General features: G+C 38.1%; 2 protein-coding genes across 4 annotated transcripts in view; one reads left to right on the forward strand and one right to left on the reverse strand.

The window, feature by feature from the left end:
* Positions 1 to 14,839, forward strand: part of GLDC (glycine decarboxylase) — a 46,216-nt gene extending 31,377 nt beyond the window's left edge. Inside the window, exons 15-25 of the mRNA XM_038125542.1 lie at positions 1,841 to 1,983; positions 2,827 to 2,902; positions 6,012 to 6,137; positions 7,097 to 7,246; positions 7,684 to 7,796; positions 8,425 to 8,566; positions 9,869 to 9,980; positions 11,273 to 11,368; positions 12,303 to 12,475; positions 13,102 to 13,182; positions 14,174 to 14,839. Of these exons, the coding sequence (XP_037981470.1) occupies positions 1,841 to 1,983; positions 2,827 to 2,902; positions 6,012 to 6,137; positions 7,097 to 7,246; positions 7,684 to 7,796; positions 8,425 to 8,566; positions 9,869 to 9,980; positions 11,273 to 11,368; positions 12,303 to 12,475; positions 13,102 to 13,182; positions 14,174 to 14,317 (1,356 nt within the window). The 3' untranslated portion in view covers positions 14,318 to 14,839. The remainder of the gene's footprint in view (positions 1 to 1,840; positions 1,984 to 2,826; positions 2,903 to 6,011; positions 6,138 to 7,096; positions 7,247 to 7,683; positions 7,797 to 8,424; positions 8,567 to 9,868; positions 9,981 to 11,272; positions 11,369 to 12,302; positions 12,476 to 13,101; positions 13,183 to 14,173) is intronic.
* A 2,390-nt stretch (positions 14,840 to 17,229) lies between these two features.
* Positions 17,230 to 22,086, reverse strand: part of UHRF2 (ubiquitin like with PHD and ring finger domains 2) — an 84,035-nt gene continuing 79,178 nt past the window's right edge. For 2 of the 3 annotated variants that reach the window (XM_038125543.1, XM_038125545.1), the window contains exons 14-16: positions 20,315 to 20,478; positions 19,445 to 19,543; positions 17,230 to 17,940 (exon numbers count right to left, since the gene is read on the reverse strand). In XM_038125543.1, coding sequence (XP_037981471.1) covers positions 17,794 to 17,940; positions 19,445 to 19,543; positions 20,315 to 20,478 — 410 coding nt within the window. In that variant the 3' untranslated portion in view covers positions 17,230 to 17,793. The remainder of the gene's footprint in view (positions 17,941 to 19,444; positions 19,544 to 20,314; positions 20,479 to 22,086) is intronic. The other variant, XM_038125544.1, reaches the window with a different exon arrangement.

Raw genomic sequence — 22,086 nt, forward strand, 5'->3', positions numbered from 1 at the left:
CCAATCACAGCTCTATATGCTGTTCTTCACAGCTCAAATGCTGCAGGCAACTTCTCCTGGTTGCCCTGTCTGTCGCCCTGCTCTGTTGGCAGCAGCTCTTGTGATCACATCGGGGTCACCAATTGTCAAAGTTTCGGAGACAGACCAGTGACAAGACATGCTGAACTCATGAAGCAACAGTTCACTTTATTCAGATCTTGCTTCCTTATATACCTCAGGAGCCCATGAGGTTAATCCTACTGGCTGAGCCAGTTACTTCCTGCTCAGCCAGCCAATAGAAACCTGAGTCTCCAATGGCCTGGGCCTGCTCTTACTGGTCAAATTACATAAGTAAGGTAATTACGTAACTGATCACATTTTTCCATTATAATTTTATAATTATTTATACTTTGATGCCTACAGGCCAGCTGTAGGCCACCACAACTAGCTTCCTTTGTCCCCTTTCTCTCACTGCTTTCTCTCTTTCCCTTCACTGTTTTATGTCTTGTATGTTTCCTCTAAGTAAAGCTAATACTATTCTCGGCAACTCCTCTTTGTTTACCTTGTGATCCCACAGCTCTATGTAAGGGTAAGTGAAACTAAGTAGTAGGAGAAATTAATAATTTTAAAGCATATTCTTAATGTTAGAAAATGGTTACTGAAAATAATAGAATCATTTACATTGGAAAACACCCTTTAGATTAAGTCCAGCTGTTAACCTGGCACTTCTGAGTCCATCACTAAACCTTGTTCCTGATCATCATATCTACATATCTTGTAAACATTTTCAGGGGTGTTGACTTTGGCAGTTCTTTAGGGAGGCTGTTTAAATGCTTGTTAACCCCTTCTGTGAGTACATTTTTATTTATATCTAGTCTTGTCCTACCAGTTACCAGCTGGGCAGAGATCAACCCCCACCTGGCTACAGCCTCCTTTCAGGCAGTTGCAGGGTTGTTGATGTTGTGTCCAGGGTCCTAGGCACATGTGCACTGAGGCTTCTACCTTTCTGTAGATGAGTTTTCCCAACCCTGGAGATAAGTTTCTCGCTCTCTGTGCAAATTAATTATCATCCATAGTCCATGTAGTTCTTCTAGGCCTTTCTCGAAATGGGTCAGAGGGCTTTGGAGGTCTTTGGTGATCTTGATTCTCCCCACTGGATCAACCTTTGATGAACAATCCATGCCCTCTTCTGAACCTCACTGGTGCACTTGTGCTGTACTGTGTTGTGCTGAGTATATCCAGAAGCCAGAACAAGGACTGTTGTCTCAGGAAAGTGTTCTACCTCCACCTCCATGTGGCCCCCTTCTCCACTTGCATCCTGTTCTTTCTTGCCCATTTACACAGTCTGCTCTTATCAACAATCCTTGGCTGGCTTCACACCTATCTGTCCATCTGTGTTTGAGACATGCACATTAGCCCCTTATCTTCTGGCTTTTGCACCATCGATGCCATGGCTTAAACATCAACACAGACAAGGTGATATGTTGAGAAAAGAAAAAAAAAGAGCAAGAGAGAAAGGGAGAAAATGTGTTTTAAAGCTGCTTCTAAGCCTTGGGGGTAATCTCTTTATAATATACCAAATCTTTATGTGTAATCTGATTACCAAAATAAAAAGCTAAAAGGTTAACATTAAACCAGTTAATATCAGAATGAATGTCACAAGACTGGCCTTAGCCTCATCAATCCAGCCTGTCCAGATCCTGCTGTAGAGCCTTCCAAGCCTCCAGCAGATCAATGTACTTGGTGTTTGATACTTAATTGACCACAAGGCAACTTCTGTCTTTCAGAGAGTTTAACAGAACAGAGTTGTCTGTATTTTGTTACAGCATTCTTTATATATTTGTTTGTTCTGTTTTTATAGCCTATTACATGGAGAGAATTTGCCAACATCCACCCTTTTGTTCCTCTGGATCAAGCTCAAGGGTATCAGCAGCTTTTCAAGGATTTAGAGAAGGACCTATGTGAGATTACAGGCTATGACAAAATCTCCTTCCAGCCAAATAGGTAGGAACTTTTTTTCTAAGTGTTTGCACCTTGAGACATGATTCCAAAAACTTATCTCCAAAGAAAATGTGCAAGCCAAAAATGGAAGAATTTTCTGAAGTAAAATTTTTCTTGAATGCCTGATTATTAAATTACTAAGTAGTTGTTTTTTAAAAGCTATGGTATCTTATTTTGTCTCATTTCTTCTGAAAGTTTAATGATTTGGTCTGTTTTATTTCTTTTAATATTTCCCTCCATGAGCTGAAAATAAAGAGTTGGAATAAGAATAAGATTAAACATCTGCCAGGTGTTTAATTGTTGAAACTGGAAGGTAGTGCACTAGGTATGACTGAAGAATGCCTGAGATCTGTGTGCTCACTGAAATAAATAAAGCAGCATTTAATGAGTACTGCTCCAGCCTGTTTATGTCCACTAGCAGTTTTGACACAAAATGAACAGCAGGAGCTTAATCTACACTAAGCCTGTCACTGAAAGACCTTTTATGTTTCATGATATACACTTTGCTACACATTTCAGTATTAGTTTGCTTCACTGTAATCAAGCACACAGTCCCCTGCTAGGTGCAGAAATGTGGATCCACTTCGTTACCAGAAGGATTTAACACTGTAGTATAAACTTATCAAATGGCATAACTTTTGTCATCTACTCTTTTCATTTATATCTAGCTGTTAATTTAAGCACGTCCATTTGTAATTTTATCTTAGGAATGGGCCCTGTTTAATTTGCTGACACTTGCCTGAAGTCATGGGTAAGAATTAGGTCTGGACAGTTTTGAAGTTCTGTCAGAGAGGTGGCACTTCCAGGTTTGTGTGCTGTATAACAGTGTTGGTGTTCTTCTTGCAGTGGAGCCCAAGGAGAGTACGCAGGCTTGGCTGCAATCAAAGCTTATTTAAATGCCAAAGGAGAACGCCATAGAACCGTAAGTGTCAATGCTCATGTGGGGAAGAGGGTTGAGTGGGAAGTGGAGAGCTGATTCAGCAGCTGGGACTCACCTAGAGAGAAACTAGGTTGTGTATTGTCACCTCTGATAGGCTTTCCATATTCTATGCTTCCCACCAGGATCATTGGTAACATCTTAAAAGTTTTTACAGACATGAGAATGACACAGGGATGGGTGATTGTACTGAGTCTGGCTAGGGTGGACTTAACTTTCTTCACATGAATTGTGGAAAAAGCACTGTTCATAACACAGGAATCTCTTGGCAAGTGGGGAACAGCGTCAAGGCTTTCTCTCTATGCCACTGCAGTGTCCTGACCCTGTCCTTTCCCAGCAAGTAGGCTGGGTTTTCGGAATGTGCTGAGAGAGACACAGCCAGGACAGCTGAGCCTGGCTGACCAAGGGATGTTAGTGCCATATAATGGCATGTTCAACAAAAAAAGCTCAGGGGAAGAAGTACAAAGCAGGAAAGGTCATGCTTATGGCATTTTAATTCCCAAGCAACATGCCATGTGGTCAGCCATGGGAAGTTGGGAAGTCAAGAAGGAAGAAAGGAAATTGAGATATATTTACAATTTCATCTGACACCCTCTCACTCTTGAAAGATGATGAACAGTTGACATATCATATGTTAATTCTGGGATTATTTGTTATATTATTATCCATCCTCATTTCCTAGCTGGATTCTAGTTATTTGTCCATCCTTCTCAAAAAAGCCATTTTATAACTTTGGTTATCTTTAAAGCTTTTGTGTTCCTTTTACTTTTTTTCTCTTACTCCCTTTCTAGTTTTTGATGCAGTTGCTTTCTTTCCTACCAAAACAGTGAGATTTTTTAGCAGCAGTAGGTTCAAAGCTAAAGATCACAGTTGTGGCTTGTTAAAATGTGTTTTCTTGTGTCATACTTTAGATCTGTCTGCCTCCAGTATACATATATGCTTGGAATGCTGCCCTGCAGTACTGTGGGTCCTTTTCTGAACTCTGCAATCAGTTCTTTTAGTGACCTGGGTGGTTTTGTATTAAAGGATATTTAGCATTTCACTGTGTGTCTCCATTATAAACACAATTATGAGTAATTTTAAATGTTAGAGAACCAGCACAGATATTTATAATATTCTATTAGGATGACCTTTCCATATGGTGAAAACTATTTTTCTTTTCTTTACATGCATTCATTAAATATTTATCCATATGTACCTTTCCACTTAAGCCACTGGAAGTTAGTTTAGGAACAATTTTTGTGACTGCATAAAAAACCTCTTGGAAGTCTGCGATTACTTAGGTCTTCTTCTTTTACACACCAATACAGTTTGCTTTAAAGAGAAGGGAAAAAGTCCTTAGTGCAATAGAATACATATCCTTTGAATCTGATTTTATCCTCGGCTTTGGGACTCATTTGTCTTCTCAAAATGGAATCTTCTCAAAATGTCTTCTCAATGACTGTCCTGGCCTACTGGGAACTATAGCCTCTGTGTGAGGAAACCACCTAAAACTGAATGTGAAAGTTGTCTTCTTCTCTCTCTGTTTCTTTGTTGCATCCGGATCACATCAAACTTACTAGAAGGCAACCACTCTTTACAGTTACAAACTTTGTTTTGTGAGTAGTTTTACTCAGTGGGAAGTGAAATTAGGTTAAAATTTTATTCCTTGGAGAGTTGTCTTCTGATTGTCTTCGTGTCATCTGCCATTTCTCTTTTTCTGTGCAAGATGCTTAGGCTTCTCTGAGTGTCTGTGGGTAGATCTGTGGTCTGAAAATACCCAGAGGTGAACTGCACAGGAGAGCCTAGGGGCTGCTTGCACTTTACTTGCACTTTATAGATTTCAAATGTTACAGGAAAATTGTGGTACTCTTGGGAAAGAATAAAAAGGAATAAGAAAATAAGAAAGCCCACAAAATGTTGGCCTTTCAGCTGAAGTGCTTTTTTCTCCTAGGCTGGAGAAAGCAATTAATCCAGCAGCTCAAGGTTCTTGTAGTTGGCCATGTTTGGATTTGGTGCCCTCTTGTGGGGAAAAAAGGATGGACATGGACTGACAGCTTACATGCCTGCTTTTTTGTGTGATCAGTGATGTCAGTACCCAGCAGTCCTTGGTGGCCATCTGGAGCCACTTTACATTTCAGCTATGAGGATAAAATGGCTACAGATGTGGCACAGTCCTTCCTGGCACTGGCACTGGGATTCCCTGTGTTTCTGGTGTTTTGAAGTATTCACATTTGTCTCAGCATCACTGTGGATGATAAAGTTCCACGAGCCATCGTGCAGTTTCTTAGGATAATAAAGTAGAATAAAATGATTTTTTGTTTTTTGGGTTTTTTTTTTTTGTTGTTGTTGTTCATTTGGGTTTTTTTGTTTTTGTTGGTGGTGGTTGGGGGTTTTTTTGCTTGGTTGGTTTGATTTGGTTTTTATTTTGGTTTTGCTTGTTTGTTTGATTGCTTTTGGGGGGGTTTTGGTTTTGTTTTGGTTTCTTTGAGAAGGGTGGAATTCCTAAAAAATGTCTGGAAATATCCTGACACATGCACCATTTTCCTATGACTAACAAGAGCCTACCTTTATTTGAAGTGCTTCTCTTTTTTTTTTTCTTTTAAAGTTAACTGTACGTGCATGTTTAGCTCAGAATTTCTCATCTATAGCAAAATATTTTGGTCTAAATTCTTGTTTTGAATGGAATACAGAAGAAAATGCTTTGGAAGCCAGAAGAAGTTGTAGAGGAAATTTGGAATTAGGCAGTTTTTCATTTCACGTCATTGCATATATGGAGACTGATAACTGCAAAAAAAAATAGTGTTTTAAAAAAAGGTGGGGTGAGGCAAAAAAATTTTAAATATAAGTATCTGAAATAATATTCTGGAATTGCATATCTAAATATGATTATGCAGCAAATGAAACTTTGGTAATGAGTGTTTAAATGCTGATACCTGAATGGATTTTCTTTAAAAATTTAGTTGCATTGTTCCACAAAAGAAGCAGTTTGCTGGCACCATCAGGATTTCTTTTCAAAACTTTGATAATGAATTGTAGCTGAGTGTAGATCATAAAACATTAGGATTTTTTAAACTAGTTATACTTTAGGGTCTTTTTTCCTTTCCCTTCCAAGGTTTGCCTTATTCCTAAATCTGCTCATGGTACTAATCCAGCAAGTGCACAAATGGCAGGGATGAAGATTCAGCCAATTGAAGTGGATAAAAATGGGAGCATTGATATTTCTCATTTAAAAGCAATGGTGAGTAATTAATTATTGTTGATCTTCAAGGAACACTTCTTCTCTGAAGGTAGTAGTGTTGGCAGCTGAATCACATTATTCTACAAGAAAAAATAAAGCAATAATGCTGAATACATGCTTTGAAAGGATAAGTAATTTTCTTTTTCCTCACTCAGACACTAACTATGCGACAATTGTAAGATTTCTTTTAATTTGAGGATCTTTAGTGCAGGATTTGCTCAAAGAGTCTTTGTACACAGTAGACTCTTTTATAGCAGACCCTTTTGGTCCACAGCTAGTACTGGAAATGAACAAGCCATGTTCATGAATGTGAAGCATTTGAAACTGCATTTCAGCCTTCTTTCAGCAAAGTTCAAGTCCATCTCTGCTGGGGAAGTTGTTGCTAGGCAACTACTTTTTTCCTCTTTTTAAAGTATATTGACTGCAGGTGAATCTTGCAATGCAACGGATTAGCAGGACACATTTCCACATTTGGACAAACTTTTATGGCAGTCAGAGAACTCTGTTGCTGAAAGTAGTGGGAATGGTCATTATTTTACATTAACTTGAAGGCCAGATTTTCATCTAGTCATATGAAGGTCCCAAAAGAGAGTGTTTGACACATATATATGTATATGTATGCATATATATGTACACATATATGTGTATGTATATATGTATGTGTATATATGTGTATACATATGTATGTATGTATATATATATACACATACACCTTTTAATACCTGCCTTTTTCCCTGATTTAAAATTCTGATTTATTCAGAAATCACTCTTTTTCGATAGGCATGGCTAAAGAAGGGAGCCCAGTATCCTTTGCTGACTATAAGTGACTTTGACTATCTACTGATAGGCCTGGTTCCCATCTGTAAAACACTCTGACTTTGCTTGTATATTTTTTGTAAAATCTTGAGAAGCTTTAGGAGCCTCAGTGACCTTTTTTTCTCTCCCCTCCCTGCCACCAGGTGGACAAGCACAAGGAGAACTTGGCAGCCATCATGATCACGTACCCTTCCACCAATGGTGTGTTTGAAGAGGAGATTGGAGATGTGTGTGACCTTATTCACAAACATGGAGGCCAAGTTTACTTAGATGGAGCAAATATGAATGCTCAGGTACAAAATCTAGGCAGATTTTTTACTACTGGGAGTTCTTGGCATAGAATAGCACAGCAGTACTGAGTTCAGACCATAACACAGCTTCCATGCAGGATTCCACAGTGTTTGGGGGAGGATGTGAGATTTCCAAGAACAGTAATTAAAATTAGATGGTGAAAGTAATTCTCTTTTACTTAATTTTCCCCTGAAATGTGTTGTAAGATTTATGAGTTGCTCACTGAAATTCGCTTAGTCTGCCTACCCTTTATCAAAGACATTCTTTACAGATGTAATTAAGAATTCCTAAAACAAAATATTATTTGCATCAAGTTCTTGTTTATGATGCAAAACATAAAAAACATACACCATCTTTTTCAACCTGTTTTCCTTGCATTCAGAAATAGGTCCTAAATGGCATATGAAGAATGTTTTGAAATGGAGTATTCCCTTTACAGGTTGGTCTGTGTCGTCCTGGAGATTATGGCTCTGATGTCTCTCACTTAAATCTTCACAAAACCTTTTGCATTCCCCATGGAGGAGGAGGACCTGGAATGGGACCAATTGGAGTGTGGGTATCTCTATATTAGCCTTTCTTAAAAAAAAAAAAAAAATTAAACATCTACATGCACACCTTAGTGAATCTTGGTTGGGTGTTCACTTCAGTACAGAGTTCTGGCTGGGAGAGGTGTTACGTTGGTTGCAAGCATCTGTCCTTCTCCAGCACAGTCATGTGCTGAATGGTGGTGTTCACCTGTATCCCCAGATGAACCCTGGCTTCCATGCTGGCCTTCTAGTGTGTATGGTAAACCTCACTCAGCAATCTGTTTCCTGAGTAAGAAAAGGATTTTGAGGGCTGATAATACTGCATGTAGTCCAGAGCACAGAAGTGCTACACAGACTGTGTGAATCTATCCTATGGAGCATTGTTATTTCCTTAAAGGAAGATAATCTTACTTGTTTAAAAAGTAATTTTTATTTGGATAATTCCATTAATATCTTGTAATAGGTTGAAAAACTGAGTGCCACTCTCCACTGGCACCAGTTGTGTTAATAAACTTTCTTTTGAAGAAGGCACAGATCAGACTTCCTAGAGGACTGTGGCTGGAAGCAAGGTGAAGAGAAACTATTGCTGAAACTGTCCAGATATGCAACACAAGAACACATATTTATCTCTAAAATCAGTGTTTTTGTTTTAGGAAGAAACATTTGGCTCCCTACTTGCCTACTCACCCTGTGATCAAAATACAGACGGATAAGGATGCATGTCCTTTGGGTACTGTCAGTGCTGCACCTTGGGGTTCCAGCGCTATATTGCCAATTTCCTGGGTGTATATCAAGGTGTGTAGACTTTCATAAGGAGTATCAGCTGAGGTTCTCTTTCTCTTTCAAGTCCAGCGACCACTGGAACCACATGAGCAGGTTTAAGAGCAACTGATTTTTTAAAATGTTTGTACGGACTGAAATGCAGTGAAATGAAGTGATGACAATCCAGTCCCAGGTTATTTACATCCATCAAGGCTACTTGTTTTATAGTAGGACAATGTTACCACAAGAAAGGACATCAGGACAATTGCTGTATCTAACTCTTCTGCCTCTTGTCTGTAATAGGTTTTGAGATAAGTGGACACCAGGCAGAAAACTACAGTCAGGCTTCCACTTTCTGACACTGAAGTTTTCATATTTAAATTACTATTCTGCCAAGAGTGGTTTTAATTGTATGATTCAGTATTGTTATACTTGACAGCTACAGAACATTGAATTTTACAATATCCTGAATTCCAGAGGATTTTACTGGGTTTGAAAATTGGACTTAGTTTTGGTTTTACATGTGAAACAGCTTGATCGTGATCTATGTAATTTGTTAATCCCTTGCAATTTAGTGATAGGCCAGCAAATATTTAGCTACATGTATGTAATATTTAGCCAACAGAGATGATTGTTGATTCAAATTCTATTTGGTAGAAGGGTGTGCTGGGACTCTTGAGCTACATTTAATGCTTCCAGTGACAGAGTTGGGAAGGAGTGAACCTAGGGACAGTGTCATTCAGAGTACTTTGTTGCCAGTATGATACTCTAACCACGGAAACTTCCTCTGCTGGGGAAACCAGCTTTCCTGGAATTCCAAATGAGCAAATATGAACTAGTGCAATTTCTATTTACAGCCGTGGGTAAAAATCACTTATGACTCTAAGTTGGTTCCCATTACAGAATATTTAATCTATTAGAAATTTTTAAGGGGAGCTCTTTCCTCACAGTGCAAAATGCCATCTATTTACATTGTTCCACCTCTGGACAGTCTTGCTATGGAATTGAGACAGGCAACCTGTGCATTTTGACATAATTTGTATTCTTACTTTTTTCTATTCGGTTCAAAACTTCTCAGTTTGAGGAAAGGTTTGGGTCATTCACTTGTGAACTTCAAGCTAAACCTCCTAAACAGTAGACACTCTCATAAACTACATACACCAAAGTCAATATCCAGTGCTTCTCTGTGAGTGTTGTGTGGAAAAGTGTAACAGCAGAGTGACTGCCTTAGAACTGGCCAGGTGCATTGAGGTGCTGCTCTCTGTCATGCAGGAGCATACTTTGCTTGTTTTGGATCTGTTTTAGATCTGTTTCTTCATGTTGTTTTTCTTTCAGACAATGGGAGCAAAGGGTCTGAAGCATGCTTCTGAGATTGCTATCCTAAATGCAAATTACATGGCAAAGAGGCTAGAGAAGCACTACAAAATCCTTTTCAGAGGAGCAAGAGGCAAGTATTAGACAATTTTTTTTCTTCTACCAGGCTTTTTTTTTTTTTTTTTTTTTTTTTGCCTCATGTAGAAGTTGGCTTGCAACACGGTTGGTTGGTTGGTTTTTTTAATGCTCTGTGACTGCTGATTTCAAACTTCTCTTGATGATGTTCACAAGGAGAGAAATAAATGGTCACACTTCTATGCATGTATTGCAATGAAACTGAGATACTTGGAAGTAGAAGAAAAGTAATATCTGTTTATAATTAGAAAAAGATGATACCAAAAGATAGAGTGAACCATTAGATTGTTCTCCTTGAAATTCAATGGCAGATTGATGAACATTAGAAAAAAGAAAAGCAACTAAGTTGAGACTTCCAAATCTCCATAACCAATGACACAACTTAAGAACTGAAATTTTTGGACCTGTATTTCCCCTTGCACACTTCCTCTGAAAAAAAAATCCCACCAAGTTTCCCTCATTTCTGCTCCTTGTTCACTTTTGTGAGATGAGATAGAATTCCTTTGGCAATGCATGATATTTCAGCTACATTCTGGTTCCCTGTTTTGGCTCTCCAGTCTTGCAACAGGACAGAAATAATGAAGAAGAAATGAAAAAAGTGTTGTGGGAGTAGTGTAACAATCAGAGAATTTACTTTGCTTGTTTAAGCTGAACAGCATCAAAGAACATTTGAGTACAATATATATTATCTCAAAAATATATATCTTAAATTTAATGACGTACATCTTGGTAAAACCTGCAAGTTGTACTTTTATAGAAGTGAATAAAAATTGCAAATTTTGAAGGATTTAACAATGTAATGGAAGGTTGTCCAGAACCATGGATATAAATACAGAAACTTTTGTCTTCAGCCTCTCTATAACAGAAGATTTGAGCTTTGCTCTGGCGTAAGATAAAACTGATTATCTTGATTAATTTAAGATAGCCTAAGGCCCAAATGGTGTTGGGCCATTGACAAATCTAATCATTTTTTCAGAGAACTTGTAAATTGTAGGAGCTACCACTTTGACCACTCATTCCTAGTTCTGATCTTGTAAATGAGGTCTCTTCTTAATGTGATGTGGGACTCAAAGGGTCAGTCTTCAAAAACTGAGTTGTATATCTGTTACCTGATAATTTCTCAGATTTGAGGTTTTGCCCAAGTGGATATTTTTTAGTTTGTCTTTTTGCCATGTTCTCCACAAAACCAATCAGAATAGACAGCTTGGTAAATTGGATTGTTCTCATATTAAGTAAGATCAGAGTTCTCACTAGTCTTACTTAATAGGAGATCTCGCTTTTTATTTACAGGTTATGTAGCCCATGAATTCATTTTGGATACAAGACCTTTCAAAAAAACAGCAAACATTGAAGCCGTAGATCTTGCTAAAAGGCTTCAGGATTATGGTAAGTCAAATGTCTATTCTTTCAAATAGCAGTGCAAGTGAAAATTTTCTAAATCTCTTCTAAAGGGAGACAAAAACATTCAAGTTCTGTGCTTATGGATGGTGAATCTGTCACAATTATTTCAGGCTTCCTCATTTTCTTTGAGGGCTTGGAGAGATCTTTGCATATACTGAGTTGTAGTAGGTACTTCTGACTCTGCTGTTACTTCACAGTTTTGTAAACTGCCCCATCAAATTACTGATTACATGACTCTCAGCTGTTTTGAGCAAGTGGGTCAAAGGCAAAAGCTTAGTAAGATTCCAACAAAGCAAAACAAAACAAAACAGGAAGGAAAAAAAAATAAATACTTTTAAAGTAGGATAATAGGATTTGAACAGTTCCATCCTGATATAGTATACTTGTACACATGCTCTTAAGGATCTGATTGTGGATGCTTTTTGGCTGCCAGACAAGAGGACCCATTGGCCTATTTGATCCTATAGAACTGTGCTTCTAATGAATATGCATGACAGCGGTTAAAACCCTAACCAGTAATACCTCTTCAGTGAAATAATCCAAAGCCTAATTGTGATACTAAAAAACCCACCCTTCCTGCTCTTCATAAGTGAGCCTTAAATATTGTGCACCACTTTAAATAGACTTTTCAGTGGGTATAAAGGTGAGTTAGATAAGTATATTAAAGTTCCTTTTTAATAAACTGTTTCACTTAATCTGTGTGTAACTCTCTTGTAAATCATACAGTGGTGTTACCCTTCAGTGCTGAAAACAAAGATGCTTGAAAAGTTTAGCTTGCCTCTAAAGTACAGAGCTAACACTACCAGTGAATTCAATCTCTACAGACTTTTGTAGAGAAAGGACTGAATTTGTGAATCTGCTGATAGCTAATGCATGCATTATAGCTTTATCTGTGACTGATTTCTGCTATTGTCACCAGGTTTTCATGCTCCAACCATGTCCTGGCCTGTGGCAGGGACACTTATGATTGAACCTACAGAGTCTGAAGACAAAGCAGAGCTGGATAGATTTTGTGATGCCATGATCAGTATTAGACAGGAAATTGCTGAAATAGAGGAGGGCAGGATGGACCCCCAAATTAACCCACTAAAGGTAAGATCGCATTTAGAGCAAGGTACCAGCTTCAGCCTAACCCCTGAGTCTGCAGATGCCCACTTCCTGGTCTTTCAGTACTCTCAAAAGTAATGGGGCACAACAGTGAGCACAAGACTTTCTTGAGAAACCTTCAACTTTTTCAAAATTTGAATTTTGACTTTTTCAAGTGAGAAGTCTTGCTGACAGAGTATTTCCACAAGCACTTAATTTATATTTCAAGGCCATCTCAAAGTAACAAAGGAGAGATACTTATTTCACTGGCTGAAGATGGAAAGTGGAATGACATTAACATTAATAATAAAATAAAGATTGAATTATTTTAGTAATGCAGCACAGAACCAGTACCAGCTCAAGTTCTGTTCAACTCTTTTAATGCTGTACTGACTTCTAAGTTTAGTGAAAAGCATATTCAAGCCTTGGGTAGCATCTTTAGGCAAACTGAAAAAAATCCAAATGCTGACTTGCCTCCTGGTTTAAATCTGCCCTTTTTTCCCCCAGATAAACAGTGTTCTCTAGGCAGTAATTATTTATGTGTGGTAATGGGAACTTGAAGAAGGCTTCACACTGATATGTTCAACAGAAATCAGTAATTTCTTGTTCTCAACATGTCTTGTTTCTTGTAGATGTCACCACATACTCTGAACTGTGTCACTTCTTCCAAGTGGGATCGTCCCTACTCCAGAGAAGTGGCAGCATTCCCACTGGTGAGTACATAATGGGAACTTTGTGGTGTGGTAATATATAAATATGCTTTGTGCTCTGTAGTTTCTTAGTCAGTTGGAGATGAAGTAATGTGGTAAGAATGAAAACTTCAGAGCCATTATATTGTTGCTCAATTTTTAAGTGTGTGAGTTCTCTCTACCACAGTTTCATTAGTTTAGCTTTTAAAGACAATGAAAGAGCTCAAACAAAAAAAAAAGTCTCTACACATTGGTGCAGACCTGGATTTCTGAATCCTAGCACTTCAACACTGAATATTCATTCCTATTGGAAACAGCCTGTTTAGTTCTGACATTCTGCACCAAGGGCTCCCAAAACAGAGTCCCATATGCTGACATTCAAAGCTTTGCTCAAAAGAACTTGCATAAGGTGTGACTAGATTCCCCAGGGTCAGAATGGGCAAAGTGATACCAGTGTGGGCCTGCTACAAATAAAGGTCAGATTGAAGCTGGACTCTGATACCAGACTTCTTAATTGCTTTCACAGTCATAGCAGCTAAATGTACGTGTGACCAACCTTTCTGCTCAGAAACTCAGTTGCAAGTATTTTAGTGATATGTACTGTTTCAAAGAGTAAGAATTGAACTACATCACCATTCCATTTTCCTTTAAGTATTATATTGTAACTATATTGAACAGCACAGCAGTGTCCTCTGCTTTTCCTCCATTCCTATGTGAAAGGCAGTTGTTCAAAGGATAATGAAGTTTTCTTTCATGTCATGAAAACTGCTTCTTTGCAAGCATGTGTTAGAGGACATGACCATACTTCTTTAAAATCTAAGCATTCTTTTAACTGTCACTTTTATTATACATGCTTGATAACTTTCAGGGGCTCCAAATAGACTTGAAGGATGACTTCACCCAAAAAATCCACTTTCACAGCATTGTAATTCTTCAAGCTCCTAATCTCTATTACAATTTTGTAGCTTTATTTGGTGAAAAAATTAAAATGGTTGGGTTCTTTTATCTCTCTTAGCCATTTGTGAAGCCTGAAAGCAAGTTTTGGCCCACAATTGCTCGCATTGATGACATATATGGAGATCAACATCTGGTTTGTACCTGCCCACCGATGGAAGCCTATGAATCTCCATTTTCTGAACAGAAGAGAGCATCTTCCTAAGATTGTTTCCAGCTGCCTGCGTTTTTGACTCCATCAGAATGGCCCTTTCCTGATTTCCTGGGGATATTTGTATTGTGTATATTTTGAATAATCACCATATTTGTTCATTGAACACTGCTCAGTTAAAATGTAAATACAATCAGTATGTTAGGTGTAAACAAAATCTGATTGTTCCACAGCAGTTGATGTTGGAAGTTGCCTTGATTTATCATTTTGTCTGTTTCATGCTAAAGATTTAACAATTAACACCCAATTTGCAAAGAGCAAATTGGCAAGAGAGATACAGTTAAAAAAGTAGAAAAAATACAGTAGATGTACAGTAGATGCAGATACATAAGGCAATACTAATAAATATCAACTGCAGGATTAATTGTTTACATTTTGTAAAAAAATGATGAAGTAGATTTTTTAATTTACTTCACATATTACCACTAACTAGCATTGCTAGTGTTAATATTTCATACTGATTTTTTTACCTATCAGTGTTAGTAGTCTAATAAAATTGGTCAGAATTTTAACTGTTGTCATGTTTTTGGATTTAAACTTTTCAGCTGTATTTGTCCAACAGAGCAGTATGAAATTATGGAACTTAAGCTCTGATTTGTGACAATTGCCACAGCAGCAATAAACTTACACAAAGGAAAATACAGGCAGAGATTAATATTTAAATAAATCTCTGATTTTTTTTAATGAGCCAAAATGATCCATTTTACCAAGCAGTAACAAACTTAATCTTGTTCTGTATCACATCATTTTTTCTTAGGAGTTCCATCTAATTCTCTCTTATTCTGGAGAAGGTATAAAAGACTGTGAACTGCTTAGTATTACTTGAATCTTGGGTAAAAAACTGTTCTCTTTCCACAGTTGTTCAAGTCACTCTCTGGCACTTTTTTATACAGAGCACTCAGTTTGCCCTACTTTATCTACAGCTTGTGTAAAATCTGACTCACAGATTAAGCTCCAAGAGCTTAAGGAGACGAGCCCTCTTGCAACACACAGTGCCACATTAAATCACTCAGTAACCAAAGCTTACACCTTAAACATGAGCCTTTTCCAGCATGTTCCAGATCAAATTTACATAAAACTAATCCTCTCACTAGTTACACAGTCAGCTCTCTGTGCTATAAGCACATTTGAAAGGAACCTGCCCAGGTCCATGCAGAGCTGTCTGTATGATGTACATGAGCACCCCTGGAGGGACCAACTCATTCAGCCACTCAAAGCACAGTTTTGGTGAATTAGGAAACAGGCACTCAGCAACACTGGGACCACAGAAAAGGACCACACAGTTCTGTACCTTACAACAATCCACTACTCAACCTCCTCTTGAAGATCTACATGCACACTCAGCCTGGGAACTCTGAAGTGACATAAATGAGGCTGCTGTTTACAGCAATATTTTATGTACTGTAAATTTTGTGTGTTTTACAGTGGAAGTTATAGGACTGCAACTTTTTCATTACCTACCTTATGACTTCAGTGGGGGGCTTTACACAAAGAGACTACAGATGATAGGAGACAGGAATGGCTTTCATTGAAGGAAAGTCAGGCCAGATACCAGTGTTTATGTGAAAAGCTGCACCTATGTGCTAAATCACCTTAATACATAGTAAAGAGAATCAGATTTTTTAGTCTAGAATTCACTAACTATTGGAAAGGGTATCTTTTAGTAGCTATTGATATACTACTAAGGATGCAAAGTATCATGAAAAGCCACTGCAAATTTATAATGTGAGGAAAGGACAGCACTTTTCTGTTGCCAGTCTAATTCCCCAGTCTTGACAAGCTACTTTAATATTTGTTAATAGCAGTTTCATGTTGCTTGAGTATGTCACTGAAAAAATATATTAAAAATTGGTTTACATATTTTTGTATAAAGCAGATAACTTCCCACTGTTAATCTCAAACTGACAAAATTTAGCTTGTGAATTAACTGGTAAAATCTATCCAATGGAAAACAAAGCATTAAAATATTTTACAGTACTCAGCTAAAAGGTTGGAGGCCACAAGTCTTACGAGCTGCTGCTCATGAGATGCAATGAAGGTGAAATCACATCACTCTCTCCAGGAATTCTGAGCTACCCGTAGCACTGTGGGCCACAGGCTGTCACTGCAACCTCAGTGCCTATAGAGGGAATCTGATTAATCACTGTGCAGGAATCCCACAGCTCCCAGCTGTGCCGTGACAGGCAGGGCTCCCTCCCACTCTGGGACATGGACAGGGCACCGCTACAGGCTGTGAGCGAGTCCATGGGTATCAATGTCATCACTGGATCTTGGTTTGGAGTTCGACCTTTTTTAAAATTAAATGTTCTTTTCATTGAGAAGTTAGTTAAGGAATATAAAGCCTCTCACCTGAAAAATAAGGCCACCTAAGGAAAGCGTTTAGTAATCTGAAAAATAAGTTCTGTTAAAATCTCATGACTTAAGTGGATAATAGTAAAAACAAAACTAGCAAATTTTCTGAATCATAAAATATTTAATAAGGTATATTTTGGGGGGGGGGGGAAGATATTGTATATAAAATTTCAGATCACAATATGAAGCGATTTGAACCTTCTCCAAGCTAGCACTGCCTTTAATGCTGTGAAGATGTATTGCCACTGATACAAGACCTACTCAAAGCATACAGTTTAACTAATACAGAAGTGGCTTTTTTTATATGAACTATTTTTTACACAATTAGAGTGTCTTGAATACCCTCTTTAAGTGCAAAAACCACAGATCACTTTACACTAATGCAGCAACAATGCATTCATATTGTTCTCATTAGTCATTAGTAGTCAACTTGCATAAGATACAAGAAAAGCACAATGAAGCTCACAAAAATAGACTAAAAATCAGCCCGTTCTTGCAAAAAATACAGCATGATAGAAGAAAAAGACAAAAAAGGGATTATGCACATCACAGAATTTGCTGTTTAATCCAAATGGCTTAAGTGCTGAATCTATTTATTTTTCCTGTTTTTTTGTGGGTTTTTTCTTTTGGTTTGGGTTTCATTATTGGGTTCTTTTTTTTTGTAAATCAAACCACATGGACCAGGCACAACTAATATTCAGGAGGCAGTGTGTAGCTAAAACATCACTAACTATTTTTTATCCCCAACATTGTTTCATTGTTTGACACAATTTACTTTCCTCTGTCCTGAGGTAGTCACAAAAAACAAATCATAAATTAAGCATCAGCTAGGCCAGTAAGAGCTGAGGCTTTTTTTTTTTTTTTTTTTTTTTTTTTCTTCCTTCTTTAAAAACTGTTAGTTAACTGGCCAAAACTACCCTTGATGTTAAAAGACAGCTGAGAATTAGAGTTCTCACAACACCAAGAAATGGCTATGAGGGGAAGAGGGTTAGGTGCTTCAAAAAGTGACAATATATTGAGTCCCATCAAGCTGTCTGGTCCACTGCTGAATTTCCCATATTTATTCCCCTTTACTGTCTATAAAGTCACTGGGAAAAGTACAGAAGGGACCGAGCACATCATCGTCCTTTACTGTAACCCGGAAAGAACTGGTCCAGTAGTGTCTGCAGGATCTTGTTGGGAGCCATGGTGTAGCCCTTCCCCAAGTCATAGCGGCAAGCAGGGCAGGTGAACACTTCAGCCCTGAAGGAGCGCTGTAAACAACTCTAGGACATACAAAGACAGAGAAGTAAATTGCGACAACTTTCTTGTAGACTGACAGCTTAGCCAGTGAAAAGTAAGGAATCACTATAAACCAAAGGCACAATCTGCTGTACTGCCAGAAAAAAAGAGGTCTTTGCCAAGTCCTCTGGTGCCTGACTCTGCCCATGACTAAAATGTACTAGCCAAGGAACTCTTCCCCATGCTTGGGAGGAATTAAATCACAAGTGAGGTTTCCCCTTCAGTTCCACTAATGCCTGTAAGTCACAGCCAATCCTTAGCTTCCTTATAGCTTCACAGATTGCTATACTTTTCCAGACCTTCATATCCAGAGGAAGATGAATATACGTACCACGTATACTGTTTATGTAGCAATCTCCATCTAACTCATCAGAGTAGACCCAGTTTAGCCTTACAGATATATGTAGGATAATACAATCCATTAGCATCTGTGCTGCCATCCTTACTACATTACTGCAGACTGATGAGCATTTAAAATTTTTTAGGGCAGGGCAGATCTCTGTCTAAACAGCAACAAGGAGCTTACTATCAAACTCCATTACAACTTTAATTGGATGTTATATTGTATTCTCACATACGTACTGATATCTTCAAATACTGTGCTTTCTGGGTTTGTTGCTATTCAGTTTTTCTCTTCTTTTTTTCATGGTTTTTCAATTTCTACAATTCTAAATTTTAACTGCACAGCATTTCTTATGTTTTTCAAAGAGACATAATTGTTCCATGTGTGCAGGCCACACATAACAACACCCTGATTTTTTACCGGAGTGGTATCTTCTTAAACAGCAAACTTGGATTACCAAATACTGTACTAGGATGATAATAGTTTGAGTCCTTTTAGGGCCTGAGGCAGTAATACTAGGTATGGCAGGCACCATTCAAATATGCACAATCCACTGCATGATTCTGTATATACCGGTGTGACAAAATTAACTCTAGTCCAGATTTGATTCCACACTTCTTAGATTATCTTCAACTGATCAAGATTTTGAGACACATAAGTAATGTCTCCTACCAAACATGAGCAATGCAAAGATTAACAGGATAACATAACTTTCTCTGAATGAGCCCAAGCAAGTTTCTAGGGTATTTATCCTCCACTCTTTCACAACTTTTAATAAAGAGTTATAAAATTACAAAATCTGGTCTTATTTCTTGTAAAATTATGTAAAATTAAATCACTGATATTGTGCCAAAATCTAACCTGTGGACCTAACCAATTCTTAGCGCATCTCCACTGACCAGAAAGGCATGACCGCAATGGTAAACCTCACTAATTATGTCTATCAGAAACTATATGGAACATACTTCCACTCCTTATTACACAAAATTAAGGTGTTTACACAGCCAACACTGAATGGAAACTTGTTGCCTGTTTTTGCTCAGAATGTTATGCAATTATTATTGTCTTTCTAAAATGCATATGGCTTTGATGACTAGTGTCGCAGAGCCAAGAAAACAGCCCAGAGCAAGGCAGTTTATTCTTACTTTACAGACGTTGTGGAGGCACTCTGTTGTCACTGGCTGGTAAACCAACTCCTGGCAGCAGACACACATAAAGGATTGTTCCAGTTTCTTCAGAAAATTCTAATGTAGGGCACACGAATAAAAGAGACAAACTCTATTACAGTTCTCACAAATGCCACTTACTACATAAAGACAACGTACTTCCAGAAGTTTTTAAGTCCGTCATATCTCTGAGCACAGCTTTCTAGAAGTAATCAGGAAGCAGGTCTTTAATGGCTTTATTTCCCTGCTCTTCTACAAATTGCAGAACCATATAATCAGAGAATGGTTTGGGTTGGAAGGGACTTTAAACAACACCTATTTCAACCCCCACGCCATGGGCAGGGAATATTCCACTAGAACAGGTTGCTCATGGCCCCATCCAGCCTGGCCTAGAACACTTTGAGGGATAGGGCATATGTTTCTGGGGAATCTGTCATAAAATTATTTTCTAAACAAAAATTATTTGTCTAAACAAAACCTAGTGACTGAAACCATCTTTCTTCATGTCTGATTTCTGACATGAGCACAGCATAAAAATACATTTATTATATCAGAGAAAACATGCTCTCTTCAAAAATGAAAATAAATAAAAATGCACTTTTAACTTCAGGATGGTTTTTGAGCAAGAAAAGGTCTCTGTTGTGGAGACATTAACCCATCTCTCAAGAGCAAATTGCACAAGCTAGACATTTTCTTGAAATAGAAATCTTACAAATAAAACTAATGCTAGACAGTCTATATTTAGCAAAAGTTCAACAACCAAAGGAGGTTTTAAGAGGGACTCAAAATTTTTTTCTAGTATTATTAATAAAATGTAAAGAATAAAAAATGTGCATGCAACAAACATACTGGTCCTTCCTTAAGAGAAGCAAGTACTTCATCCCACAGCTTCTGGTTCATGCAGTCTTCTCTGATCAGCCATTGCTGCTCTTGGGTCAGCTGGAAAGCTTCTCCTTTCCCTCCATCTCCCATCCTCATGGCTTTGGGTGTATTTGTAGGCTCCTCTGTACCTGCTTAAGATGGTGACCATCAGACCAGCAGTGTTAGTCTGAACTAATAAAAGGGAAAGACAAAACTATTTCTAGAAGGTATTAATATGAATTACATGCATGAAATGCAGCAAGCAAATCCTTACTCCAACTCATATTATACATCATTGTTTTGGATTGCAGCACACAGTTGCACAGAAGAATTTTCTTTCTTTCTTTTTTTTTTTTTTTTTTTTTTTTTTTTTTTTTTTTTTTTTTTTTTTTGCAGAGCTTGAGAGCAAAAAACACAGTAGGAGCAGTAAAAAGGATTAAGACCCCCACATTATCACTTAAATATGGAGCATGTGCTTATGAATTTACATTAGTATTCCAAACAGTGTGGTGGGTTTAGTGTAGGCCAAACGCCAGTGCACCCACTACATTATACTTATTTATTTCTTGCTGTGAGACAGCATTAGGAGGAAGGCAAATTAGGCTCTAAACTTGAAAAGGGTTGAAGAAAAGTTTATTAACAGTAACAAAAAGAAAGAATAATAAGAATAAAACCTTTAGAACACTTCCTTACAACTTCTTTTTTCTTACTCACAACGTACAGAAATAATTCAGTCAGTTTACTACTTCTAGAATAGTCTTTTTTAGTCTACTTAGGGAGAGGAGCTCTTCTTGTTAATTTATGGAGACTTCTTTATAAGAACACTGTCCTCTTGTGGCTTTTAATTTTTACAAATAGCAGTTGCCTGGAAAATCTGTAATCATGAAGTCCCTCCTATTTTTACAGGTTTTCCCAAAACTGTGTTTATAGGCCATGTTAATTTATGAGGTATTATTTTAAAGATGAGCTGTTTAAGAGCAAAGTTTTTCTTTATCTATCTTTGAAATTATGTTAATTTCTGGGAACAGAGGTCTTCTTCTCTCCTTGGGAGCATAGGGTCATTATTACTCTTTGTTCAAACTTCTCATGGGACTACAGCTATTTAAACATCTGCTTACTTTAGCATGGAGGCTTTTGTTAGATATCTACAATTTAAACAATTAATCTCCTCATATTTTTAATGGATTGTAGGGAAAAAAGAGTCTGATGATCAATTATATCTTCTTCATATCCTTACAAGAGGATTTTAGCATAGAATTAAGGCATGTCTTTAAATCCCTCCCATCTGGGACTTGACTTCTTTTTACTGCCTTTCATGTTGTTCTCTCTTCAATATTTCCTTTTCTTTCACTCAAGAGAGAGAATTGACGTTTGTAGGTTTTATTAGTGTACTAAAACCGGTTAATATCTTGCCCAAGGCTTGCAAATAGTTGTACGTGATTTCTGCTGGGCGGTACTAGACTTGTTCGTGGTAGAGGTTTTCTTCGGCGGCCGTACTGTGGGGGGCAGCGGCTCGGATTTCAGCAGCCCGGCTGGAACTGGGCAACAGCACGCCAGGGGGCCGATGGCTTCCTCTCCCCCTGCCCGGTAGTTATGGACGAACTTTAATGGCGGTAGAATCTGGGCCGAGCCGGCCCGGCCGGAGCAGCTCTCGGGGCCCGGCTCGGCCCGGGCTGGCGGCGGGGAAAGGGTTTAATAGCGGCAAGAAGCCAGCAGTCGCAGCCGCGGCCCGGCCTCGGCCCCGCGGCCTCCCCTCCCCG

This window comes from Motacilla alba, chromosome Z (genome assembly GCF_015832195.1).
Source record: "Motacilla alba alba isolate MOTALB_02 chromosome Z, Motacilla_alba_V1.0_pri, whole genome shotgun sequence".
Lineage (NCBI taxonomy): Eukaryota > Metazoa > Chordata > Aves > Passeriformes > Motacillidae > Motacilla > Motacilla alba.